This window comes from Otolemur garnettii, unplaced genomic scaffold, assembly GCF_000181295.1.
Source record: "Otolemur garnettii isolate 467f Iridium unplaced genomic scaffold, OtoGar3 scaffold00138, whole genome shotgun sequence".
Classification (NCBI taxonomy): domain Eukaryota; kingdom Metazoa; phylum Chordata; class Mammalia; order Primates; family Galagidae; genus Otolemur; species Otolemur garnettii.
This window is the reverse complement of record NW_003852533.1, coordinates 4,565,791-4,577,879: the sequence shown is the minus strand read 5'-3', so window position 1 is coordinate 4,577,879 and position 12,089 is coordinate 4,565,791. Positions and strand designations below refer to the sequence as shown.

The following is a 12,089-nucleotide window of genomic DNA, read 5'->3' as shown; positions in this document are numbered from 1 at the left end:
GTTGAGCTATAGGCGCCGAGCCACGTTTTCCTTTTAATGTACTCACTTTGAGTTCATTAATAAGTATAAAATTGGAACACCTCAGTGAGAAGAAAGCCGTGTGTTATGGTTTAAACAGCAGCATGTTCTTAGTGGTGAATAAAATAACAATGTGCCTTCCAAGTGAGCATCTGAAGTCAGTGGGATGTGGTGATGCTTAAACCCGCATAGCTCGGTTCTCTCATGGTACAGTCCAGAGATCAAGGCACAGGGCGGCGGTTACCCCAGGCGACGGCTGGTTTTTCTGGGGCATAAAGAGTCACTTGCAAGTATTTATGAAGTGGCTGCCCCAGGTCTGCCAGACTAACCCTTTTTTTTTGGCTAATTGTCACTAATCATATTGCCATGACTTTTAATTTCTTATGGTCTTTCTACATTTCTTACTAGAATATAAATTCCTGAGGACAGGAACTAATTCTATTCATTTACTACTAGATAGCCAGGTGACTAGCAGTTAGCAAATGGTCGTATTCCATGGAACTGTGGACGGGTGGGGGTGGGGGGTGGGGGAGGGAGGGTGTGTGTATAGAAAGGGTTGACGCTTTTCAGACTCAGAGCAAGGCAGCAATATGGTCATATCTGGATGAGGCGTTGCTGTATGTGTGACCAAAGTACTGATATCATTGGAATACACTGTATGATACACACAGTATACATGGAGGAAAGTATGTGTTAACCGGCTGGTTAGGCTGTCAGGCTTCTGGTCAACAGTAGCCATTGGTAGTTAAGTTGAGGTAAGTTATGCACATATCTTTGTGGACAGTTAGTGCCGCCAATCCTGATGCGGTTCAAGGGCAGCCCTGATGGAGCCAAAGAGGAAAGGGCAGTGACGGTGTCTGCTTGTTACTGCAATGCAATGCAGAACCTGTCCTTGGGATGAGAATATAATTGTTTCTCACGTGGAGCAGAAGAAAAGAGCTGGACAGGAAGAGGGCCCGGGAGAGAGGAGGTGAAAAGGAGGGTGTCAGCCTTGTCCCTGACGTAGCAGCTCGGCCTCCCCCAGTTCTGTGCTCCAAGGGGTCTCAGCAGGGCACTGTATATAACACATGTGTGTGTGTAAGTATGTAAATGCATGTGTATATGCATATATGTGTGTATATGTGCATATACGTGTCTGTGTGTACATGCACATATACGTGTCTAAGTGTGCACGTATGTGTGTACATGTGCATATGTGTGTCTGTGTGTGCATATATGTGTGTACATGCACATATACGTGTCTAAGTGTGCACGTATGTGTGTACATGTGCATATGTGTGTCTGTGTGTGCATATGTGTGTGTACATGCACATATACATGTCTAAGTGTGCATATATGTGTGTACATGTGCATATATGTGTGTCTGTGTGTGCATATATGTATGTACATGTGCATATATGTGTCTCTGTGTGTGTATGTGTGTACATGTGCATATGTGTGTCTATGTGTGCATATATGTGTGTACATGTGCATATATGTGTGTCTATGTGTGCATATATGTGTGTACATGCACATATACGTGTCTAAGTGTGCATATGTGTGTGTACATGTGCATATGTGTGTCTGTGTGTGCATATATGTGTGTACATGTGCATATGTGTGTCTGTGTGTGCATATATGTGTGTACATGTGCATATGTGTGTCTATGTGTGCATATGTGTGTGTACATGTGCATATGTGTGTCTATGTGTGCATATATGTGTCTGTGTGTGTATACATGTGTGGGTACATGTTAATAAACGCTGACTTTGCAGAAGGTCCCTGTCCCCACAAACTATACCAGGCTCCCACATGCCTCACCCATTGGTCATCTGTGGTGCTTGTGCTCTTAATTTTTCGTCCATTCCTCTGTTTGAAATGGGTCAAGTCTCACAAAACCAGGGAAAGCCAGACAGAGGCTCAACACAGAAGCATCTATGATGGAGGGACTGACCCACTGCTGCTCTGTCCCTGGGAGCCCGCCCGAGACGGGTTGCTCCTCACCCTTCTCTCTGTGTCTCGTCTGGATGTCCGTGAAGTGATCCCGTCGTGAAGGGTCTGACAGCTAATGAGGGTTCAGGCCACTGAGGAGCAGTTTCCTGTGCTGAGGACCCTCGTTTCTGAGTCTCGGTCTCCCTGACCTGTAAACTGGTCATGTTACCTTCTTCACAGAGCTGTTCTGAAAGATGAATTAGTTCATGAATGTGGGAACACTTTGAAAAGTGGAAAGCTTTGGAATGATGGATAATCTTAAAAAGTGTCAGGGAGTTCTTCACTTTAAGGTCTGTTCAATCAGGGCTCCTACTTGTGCCAGACCCTGGGCACTCAGGTCCTCATAGAAGGAGGCTGATACCCAAAGGTAGCTCTGAGGCCACGTGTCTTCAGCTGATGAGCAGGTCTGCTCTCTTGTTGGAATCGACCCATCCATTTCCCTCCCAGGCACAGTGGGGCCCTGGGCATTGTCCTTTTAGCTGTGTTTAAAGATGCCTTCTGCGCCCCCCTTGAATGCTTGCTGGCCCAACTCTCTGTGACTGGCCTCCCAGCTGTCCTGAGGCCTCTCAGCCGTCCTGAGGCCTCCCTCACTCTCCTGTAGCCTCACCTGACATCTGAGTCTCAGGGTCTTTCTTCACTTCCTGGGTGGTCCTTCTCACCCGCCCAGCTGAAATCCCAGACCAAACTTCTGATCATTCCAATCTTGGCATAGTAGGTCTGTGTTTTTACATCTAAATAGTTATTCAACATAAGATACTGGCCAAAGGGAAACCCAGAAAAGACATAAAGGAATAAAAGCTTGTTTCCCAGGCAGTTAGCTGCCCCCAGACCCATCCTGCCTTCACAGCTAGGCATCTGTCTCAGTGCTATTGTCAGTGTCCCCAGAGTCAGATGTGGACATGGAATGAGCTGTGTCTAGAGGTGGCTTTTAAGAGAGCTGTTCCCAGTCCACCGGGTGAATAAAGGTAAGATAAAGTCCTAGGGCAGAAGTTTCTAAGCTTCCTCAGCTCACAGATACCTTAGGGCCTTGAAATTGTTTATACTAGCTCTTGGCCAAATGAAACACTAGTAGTTCAATTTATCAAGTAGGTAGATCCAAACAATGTAGTTGGTTTCCTCCTAACTAATTAATCATTTGAGAAAAAAGACACATACTCTGAAAGAGCAGGTCAGGCTCCATGGCTGATGAGACCAAACTGGGCAGCATGAGATCCCAATTCTAAAAAAGGAAAAGTAAAAAAATAAAAATTGAAAAAACAAAATCAATAGACATCACAAGGACTTAGTAAAGCTACGTGTGTGCTTCTTGGGCATTGCACATGTCAGATTCTCAAATTAAACATAGCAACTTCATTTCCCACAGTCACGTGGAACTTGCTTTTTGTCACAGTAACAAAAACTATCTTTGGAAAGATAATGACATCAACAAAAGCAGTGGAGTGATGATCTGAGCCTGATTATGGTTTAAAAATGAGTAATGAGTTGGAATTTCCAGACACGAGGGTTGAGACGGTCTGAGAGGGTTCTGAATGCCCTAGGCCTATGGTACTTCTTTTCTTTTCTTTCTGTTTTTTGTTTTGGGTTTTTGCCCAAGCAGATCCAGACTCTGACCAATTTGGGGGCCGACACGAGGACTCTGCAAGTCCCTGCTTCTCAGTGCCTGGTTCTTTTTACCATGGCGCGATTGGTCTGTGACATCGGTCCCAGTGCCGTCACCTCCCTCTGGGAGGCTTTCTGGACAGGTTCTGTCCCCTCACTGCAGCAATATCGTACCACAAGCTAACCAGCTTTGAGACACGGTTTTCACAGAGTCTTAGCAAGCGTACACATTCCATTGTTATAATGACATAAAGTATATCTATGCCAAAAAAATCCTATTGGCACTTTTACTAACACTGTTAATTTTGTAGATTAATTGAGGGAGAATAGACATATTTTTGATGTTGAACTGTGCTACCCACTGGAGTGTCCCTTTCTAGATGGCAGGATTTTGTCCATTTGCTCAGTGGTGTCACAGGTGCCCAGAACGCTGCCTGGCACATCCTAAGGGCTCTTACTTTAATGCCTAGGAGGCCTTTCCGTTTATTCTGATCTTATCTCCTGAAGAAGTCCTCTAAAGTTTTCTTCATATAAATCTTACACATTTTTTGTTAATCCTTTTTCCTAAGGATTTTGCTTTTGGCTATCATAAATGGAGTCTTCTATGATAACCTTCAACTGGCTATTTTTTGTCTATAAAAGGATAATTCTCATATAAATTGTATTTAATTTTGACCAAAGTACCTTACTTAAACATTAATTTTTAATTCAACATGTTAATCATATTGCATCCTCATTTGTAAGTGAAATATGTTTGTAATTTCCCCTTTATGATAATATGTTTTCTCCGATTTTAATATCAGGTATATCCAGATTAAGTAGAATGATTTTGTTTTGTTTTGTTTTGTTTTGAGACAGAGCCTCAAGCTGTCCCCCTGGGTAGGGTGCCGTGGCATCACAGCTCACAGCAACTTCCAACTCCTGGGCTCAAGCGAGTCTCCTGCCTCAGCCTCCCAAGGAGCTGGGACCACAGGCACCCGCCACAACGCCCGGCTATTTTTGGTTGCAGCTGTCATTGTTGTTTGGCGGGTCCGGGCTGGGGATTCGAACCCGCCACCTTAGGTGTACGTGGCTGGCGCCTTAGCCGGTTGAGCCACAGGCGCTGAGCCAAGTAGAACGATTTTGAAGTATTTCTTTTTCTATTGTCTATAAGATTTGGCATGATCTATTTTTTTGAAATTATCTTTTACTTTTATTTATAAATATTAGTTGTCTATTTTTTTGAGACTTTGGAAAAAAACAAAATAAGAAGTTAACTGATCAAAGTATTCTGTAATAGACATACTCCTACCTGACAATGTAAATGTTACTTTCTTTGCATTATTACTATTATGATTGCTTAATATTTCAGCGTAGCCATCGTCTGATTTCTTTTCTGAATGTGTTTATCTTCCTTCGTTCTTTATGAGGTTTTTGTTCTCAGTCCTTATGTTAAACATTGTTATTGTCATTAAATTTAGCCTTTTTAATTCTGTGAAGGCAAAAGTGGAAAGCTAATAAAAAAAGGATAAGGTTTTCTGCATATTAATTTTGCAACCATCTATGTTGTTAAATTTCCTTATTTGTTTATGAGAACTTTTCATAATTTGTTTTCACCAAGCGTCGTTATTACCTTCTTAAGATTTTCTGGAGTTTGGTAATTTAGAAGATTGGAAAGAAAAACAGCACACAACTACATCCCCTTCTGTCAGTGGGATTCTTGCTTTTTATGTTGAGTAAGTAAGAGGGTAGATGTAAGCCCACAATTTGTTTTCTAAGACAAGTAAATGTGGTGATTAGGGAGGCATCTAACACAATGGGGTAATTAAGGGAGACGCCTCTTTCCTCACTGGTTGGACATCATCTGTTTCCTATGCCACTTGTGAATTTAAAGACTACGGTGCTGGGCCAGGGCCTCTTAGTTTGGGGAGGGACATTTGCAGTTTAACCAAACAGTTGTCAGAGTGTGTCGGCTTGCCAAAGTGCCCCTGTTGCTGCAGCGTTTGGTCAGCGAGCCCCCATGTGTGAGTGGGCGGCTCACGAGGACTCATGGTGACGGCTGCACCTGCCTTCACTCCTCTTTACTGTTAGGTCACTGTGCAGACCTCAGACACCAGAAAACAGGTGAAATGATTACCAAGTGGAGATGCAAGTTAGCAGAAAGCAAATTCCAGAAGCAGGTTCCTCCCTGTACACACCGCTGCTTCTCCCCCATACCCTTCAGAAATACCCACAAAACAGTCGGTCTTCAGAGACCAGAGATGCTTATTGGCAGTTAACATTCTCCTGACTCAGCAAATTTTCTTGCAACAATGTTCTGTATTTACTCCTGAGCTTTGCCTAATTTATATTCCTTCTTTGCTCTGCTCAGCTAATCCTGGTCCATAAATTCAGCAGATAGGACCAAAGACAAAACTGTGGGAAGGATGCACTGTGTTTGTGTTATGCTGTCCCCAGCACCCTCTCTGCACAGCTCTCAGGGGAGCCCCAGGCTGTGAGCAGCATCTTGAACACTGTGGCTTTGACTTTTCCCCTTAGAGTCCTATTTGGCTCATAGTAAGCGTTCAATAAATGCTTGGATCAATGAATGTACAATTGCTCAATTAACTGGGGCATGAATACTTTCTTTCACATTTTGAAATGGCTCTGAGGGAAGTATTGGACATATTTTTAAGTGAGAGGGTAATTGACTATTAATAGTTTAAAAAGTAGGCAGATGGACAGATTTGCATAATAGTTTAACAAAGATCAAATGAAACAAAAAACTGAACTTTCCTTGGGCGGCGCCTGTGACTCAAAGGAGTAGTGTGCTGGCCCCAATATGCTGGAAGTGACAGGTTCAAACCCAGCCCTGGCCAAAAACTGCAAAAAAAAATTGAACTTTTCTAGACTTTTTAAGATTTAGCCAAAAGTCTAAAAGGACCTGGATTTCTTCTGGAGAAAACAACATTGCTCCCCTCCTGTGAGGCCCACCTGCACGCTGATACCCCATTCTGTGCAGGAAGCATGTCCTTGGAAACCCGAGTGGGAATGGCGTTTCTATGGGCTGAAACTTTCTTCTCTCAGCCTCCTGTCATTATTCACAGTGGCTCCCTTGGAATTTTTAATTGGCCTTTAAGACAGGCACTTAAAAAAACTATGCTTCCAACTCTACAAGTAAAGATCTGTAATAAAATGATTTAGATTTACAGGATCACTCTGCATATTTTTTAAAAATGTAAAAAATCTTTTTGTTGGGAAAAATTGGGGGGCACATTACATCTTTGTGATATGAATGGTCACCATCTTCTGTGTCTTTTGGGTTACTTTAACTTTATTTTAAATACTTTACACCTAGCCTTTTGCCAACAGGGATTTATAGGAGTTGTTTATTTAAAGTCAGTGTTTTCAAATATCACTGGGCCTGTGTATGTTTCTACGGTATTTCTTGGGGGGTATTTTCTTGTAAGGGCCGTAGGTAAAACTCTCACACTGCTGGGCTTTTGTTACCAATGCTTCTGACAAATGAAGTAAAGGGTCCTGTGCTTTTATGTACTTCAAGAATTTTGATTTTTTTTTTTAGATTGGGTCTTACTCTGTTGCCCAGGGTGATGGGCAGAATGTCCTCATAGCTCACTGTAACCTTTGCTCAAGCCATCCTCCTGCCTTAGCCTCCTAAGTAGCTGGGTCTACAGGCACCCACCACACCTCGCTAATTCAATAATTTTTTTTTTATTTTTTTAGAGATAGGGTCTTGCTATCTTGTCCAGGCTCCAACTCCTGGTCTCAAGCAGTCCTTCCCATTGGCCTCCCAAAGTGCTGGGATCATAGGCATGAACCACTCTGTGTGGCTAGATTTTGATTCTTGCATTTTAATTTGTATTTGGTCTTTTATACAAAATGTAGTAAATGAAGCTAATATCATACACACTCAAAGACTCTACCTGACTTCCACTTTGAAAGACAATTACAATCTATATTGATAAATATGGTGTCATAAGACCACCGAGTAAAAGTAGGCTTCCAAGCCAGAGGCAGTGGCCTGCACCTGCAATCCCATTGGGAGGCTGAGGTGGGAAAATCCCTTGAGCTCAGGAGTTGGAGGTTACAGTGAACTGTGATGTTGCAGCTGCCCTCCAGCCTGGGCAATAGAGCAAGATCCTGTCTTTAAAAAAAAAAAAAAAAGCAGCTCCTCGTGATGGTATGTGCTGGATTGCTAAAGTCACGGAACCTGGCGATCTTGAGAGCCCTTCCCAAGTGACCTCTGCACCACTGAGGAAGTCAGCAGCCTGCCACACTATGCCTCTCCTCCTCAAGTCTCCTCCCAAATGAGGGATTACTTGCTTACCTTCTATGTTTAGGTTTTCTCCTTGGCTAGTAGAATAATATACCAGCAGCAACAATTTAAAAACCTTTATGATAAGCATTCATAGAGATGTTTAAAATTATAATTAAGTGTACATGTAATCAGGGAGGGGGTCAAGGTGTGCAAATAATCCTTTTTTACTTGACTTTGAAAAAGCAAGTTAGTTTTTCATATTAATATGAATCTTTGATGTTTTAGAAATTTATAACCCCTGAATTCATAACTCAATTCAGGAGGAGTTGGAAAATTGGACAGTTTCCCTATCCGTACCCAGAAAGTGTGCGTGCAGAGTGAGAAATAACGTCACAGAGGATTTTAAAACTGTATTTATCAGGCTTAGCCTCTGGATAGGTAAATACTAATTCTACTCATTTTTATTTCTGAAATGAATAATATTCTTATAGTTTTCCTACCTTCCTTTTTAGCGAAATCAGAATTATTAGAGTTACCTCTGGGTATATAAATATTATCCACACAACAAAACTGTGAGATTTTTTAATTTTGTAAGTAGAGAATGAGGGATTTACAGCAATTACCCAGAAATACTAAGAACCAACCCTGCCTTGCCGTACTGTATCATAGTCTGCAAGAATGATGTAAGCCTTGGTACTTTTTAAGAATTTTAATAGATTTAGGGGGTACAAGTTGAATTCTGTTACGTGTATATGCTGGGCAAGGGTGGAGTCTGGTCATGTGATATACCTGTCACCCCAGCAGTGGACACTGTATCCCGCAGTAATTTTTATTCCCCCTCACCCTGAACCTCCCCCCTTCTGTGTCTCCAGCATCCATTACACTCTGTGTGCCCCTGTGTGGCTGTCCTTAGCTCCCACTGAAGTGAGAATGTGCAAGTTACCTCACTTAGGATAATGGTCTCCAGTTCCATCCAAGTTGCTGCAAAAGACATAATTTTATTCTTTCTAATTGCTGAGTAGTGCTCTGTGGTGTGAGCATACCACATTTTCATTATCCTCTTGTCAGCTGATGTGCACTTCCTGTGCTCACCCCAGGCATCGCAGTAAACATGTGAGTGCAGGTGTCTTCCTGACATGCTGATTTCCTTGCCTCTGGGTAGATACTCAGTAGTGGGATTCCAGGATCGATGATAGATCTGCTTTTAGTTCTTTGAGAAATCTCCATGCTGATCCCTATAGAGGTTGTGCTAATTTATATTCCCACAAACAGAGTAAAAATGTTCCCTTTTCACCCCATCCTCACCCATATCCATTGTTTTTTGACTTATTAATAATGACCATTCTAATTGGAATAGGATATCTCGTTATAGTGTTAATTTGTGTTGCCCTGGTGATTAGCGATGTTGAGCTTTTCTTTCATATTTTTGTTGGCCATTAGTCTATCTTCTTTTGAAAAATGCCTGTTCATATTATTTGCCCACTATTTAAGGGCGTTGTTTGGTTTTTTCTTGCTAGGTTGTTTGAATTGCTTATAGATTCTGGGCATTAGTCCTTTGATGAACACACAGTTTGTGAATATTTTCTCCCATTCTACATCTCCCATTATTTGTAACTCTTTTGATTTATGTCTTTTGTTGTGCAGAAACTTTTTAGTTTAATTAAGTCCCATTTGTCTGTTTTTTATTTTATGCATTTGCTTTTGGGGTCTTAGTCATAAATTCTTTGCCTGGGCCAATCTCCAGAGAGTTTTTCTTAGGTTTTCTTCTAGAATTTATATTGTTTCAGGTCTTACATTTAGGTCTTCAATCCATCTCGTATGAATTTTGTATATGGTGAGAGACAGGGATCCAGTTTCATTCTCCTGCAGGTGACTAACCGATCTTCCCTGCTCCATTTTTGAACAGCATGGCCCTTTTCCAATGTATGTTTTAGCTGGAGAAAGTGTTGTTGAAGATCATTTGGTTGTAGGCGTATGGTTCTATTTCTGGGTTCTCTATTCTGTCCCATTGACCCATGCACCTGTTTTTATGGCATCACATGCTGTTTGGTCACCACAGTCATGTTATATAACTTGAAGTCAGGTGCTGTGATATGATCGGTTTTGATCTTTTTGCGTAGGATTGCTTTGGCCATTCTGTAGTTTGTTTTTGAAAGACAAAAATGTGTAGAATCAAGGATACTGCTCTTGAACTTGCAGAAAGCTTTCTTTCCCTGTCATTCTGCTTCCTGGGTTGATAGTACCATGGAGCCTGGAGTCCGCTGCTGCCCAATACACATTTGTATTGCCACTTAAAATCCTGTTCTAACTCCTCACTTCACCATTTTCACCTGTTCTCTTTGGAGTTACCGGAGAGAAACCAGAGAAAGTCACTTGAGGGTGGCAGAAAACAAAGGGTTAATATTGTCATTTGTATCATGCGTGGGACAGTTCAGGTTATTTATTGTCAACCTAGAATGAACCACCCAACTGGTGCCAATTTTAATAACCTCTAATGGAACTTCTGCCCACATGTCTTTATGAAATATTCTGTAAACTACAATGGAAGTAGACCACAGACACCTGTTCTCATAAAAGAAAAGTAGAAAGAATTTCCTTGGAGGGGTACTTAACCACACCCAAAGTGACATTTGTGACTTTGCTGTCGTTTAATAAGGCAAATGCTTTTCTTTTAACAGAGGAATTCAAGGGCTCCACAGTTGTTGAACTGATGAAGAAGGAAGGTACTACACTCGGCCTGACGGTGTCGGGAGGAATAGACAAGGATGGCAAACCCAGGGTGTCCAACCTGCGGCAAGGAGGAATCGCTGCCAGGTAACTGCCTCTCAGAGAAATCTGCAGGGAAAGACTGGGTGTAATTAAGTCAAAAATTAAAGCTCCAACAGAAAAAGTCACTAATGAGTAAATGTCAGTGGTCGTCTGCTGGGCAGCACATCCCAGCAGAATCACAGCAAGATTCAGAAGCTACCCCTGGCTCTGCCTGTGGGCCAAAGTCATCAGGGAGGGTCTGCCATCTCAGGAGCATCCAAGCCCTCATGAGGGTTTAATTTTAAGTGGATCTAGTCTGCAAATGTGCCAGTGAACAGCAGATAAGCTGCAGGGAGCAGAAAAACTCTCATTATCTAAATGTGAAACAGATGACCCTCATCGTTGTGTGTGGGGAACCACCACACCGGGAGAGTGGGGACCTGACGCTGAGTTCCTAAAGTTTAGTTTGCCCCCCCTCTTCTCTACTCCTCTACTTGCGAGATTTTGCTTTTCACCAAAGAGATGGTTTTTGAAAGGACAGAGGCTGAGAGTAGGAGTTTGCACCTGCCCTTCTTTCCCTGACCTGCAAGTTACACTTGTCACTGTCAAAGGCAGAATGTTCCGGTGTAGATCAGGGGAGTTATGTGGACACCTTCTGAGTTTGCCTTAGAGAGGGGGGATGGTCAGGTGTCACTAAAAGTGAGGGACATGTACCTTGAGTCCTGGACACCCACATCCTTGCCCACATAAATTCCAGGTTAAATTTTAGAGTTCTTCACTTCATCACCTGAAATGGTGATTACTTTTGATGATCAGCCTATTCGTACAGTTTATGAGCTTCATCCAGTTGCCCGTGATGGAGGTGCTGCTGGTGACAGGCTGGTGAGGGTGTGAGCAGTACTGTCAGCTCTACTTAGCCTCTCAGGACCTCTTTCCTTGGTGGTCGCCTCCTTTATTTTATTCACATCATGGCCAGTCCATGACAGTAAGTCATCCAGTGCCTGCGGGGCTCACAGCAGGTGTCAGGGAGCTGTGGGAGGATGGCATTTCCAGTTGTCGATGCTGTGACTAAAAGTAGTGCTGTGCTAGTTTTATCGAATATTAAAAACTACCAAATGCTCATTAAGGCACTGCCATTTTACAAGGAGTAAATCAAATAATTAAAGATGAACTCCTTGCCCTTAGGGAACTTACAATCTTTGGGGGAGATAAGGTCTAACAAACATGGAAAGTTTGGGAGGAATGATGGCCTCCATGACAGTAAGAGAAGCAACATGGGACTTTCCACAAAGCACAGGCCTTGGGTGGCCATGAGTGCAGTGACCCTGAGGCAAGAGCTACATGTACGGTCCAGGCTGCCGTGCCTTGGGAAGGCTCCTCAGAGGAAAGAGGATGGGGAAGGCTGTGAGGGAGGACAGAGGATGGGAAGGCTGTGAGGGAGGACAGAGGATGGGGAAGGCTCTGAGAGGACAGAGGATGGGAAGGCTGTGAGGGAGGACAGAGGATGGGGAAGGCT

The 12,089-nt window shown here is 42.9% G+C and overlaps 1 protein-coding gene across 2 annotated transcripts in view; it reads left to right on the top strand.

Moving 5' to 3' along the window:
* Positions 1–12,089, top strand: part of GRIP1 (glutamate receptor interacting protein 1) — a 270,568-nt gene that overhangs the window by 108,057 nt on the left and 150,422 nt on the right. For both annotated transcript variants that reach the window (XM_012810579.1, XM_012810580.1), the window contains one exon: positions 10,504–10,639. In XM_012810579.1, the coding sequence (XP_012666033.1) occupies positions 10,504–10,639 (136 nt within the window). The remainder of the gene's footprint in view (positions 1–10,503; positions 10,640–12,089) is intronic.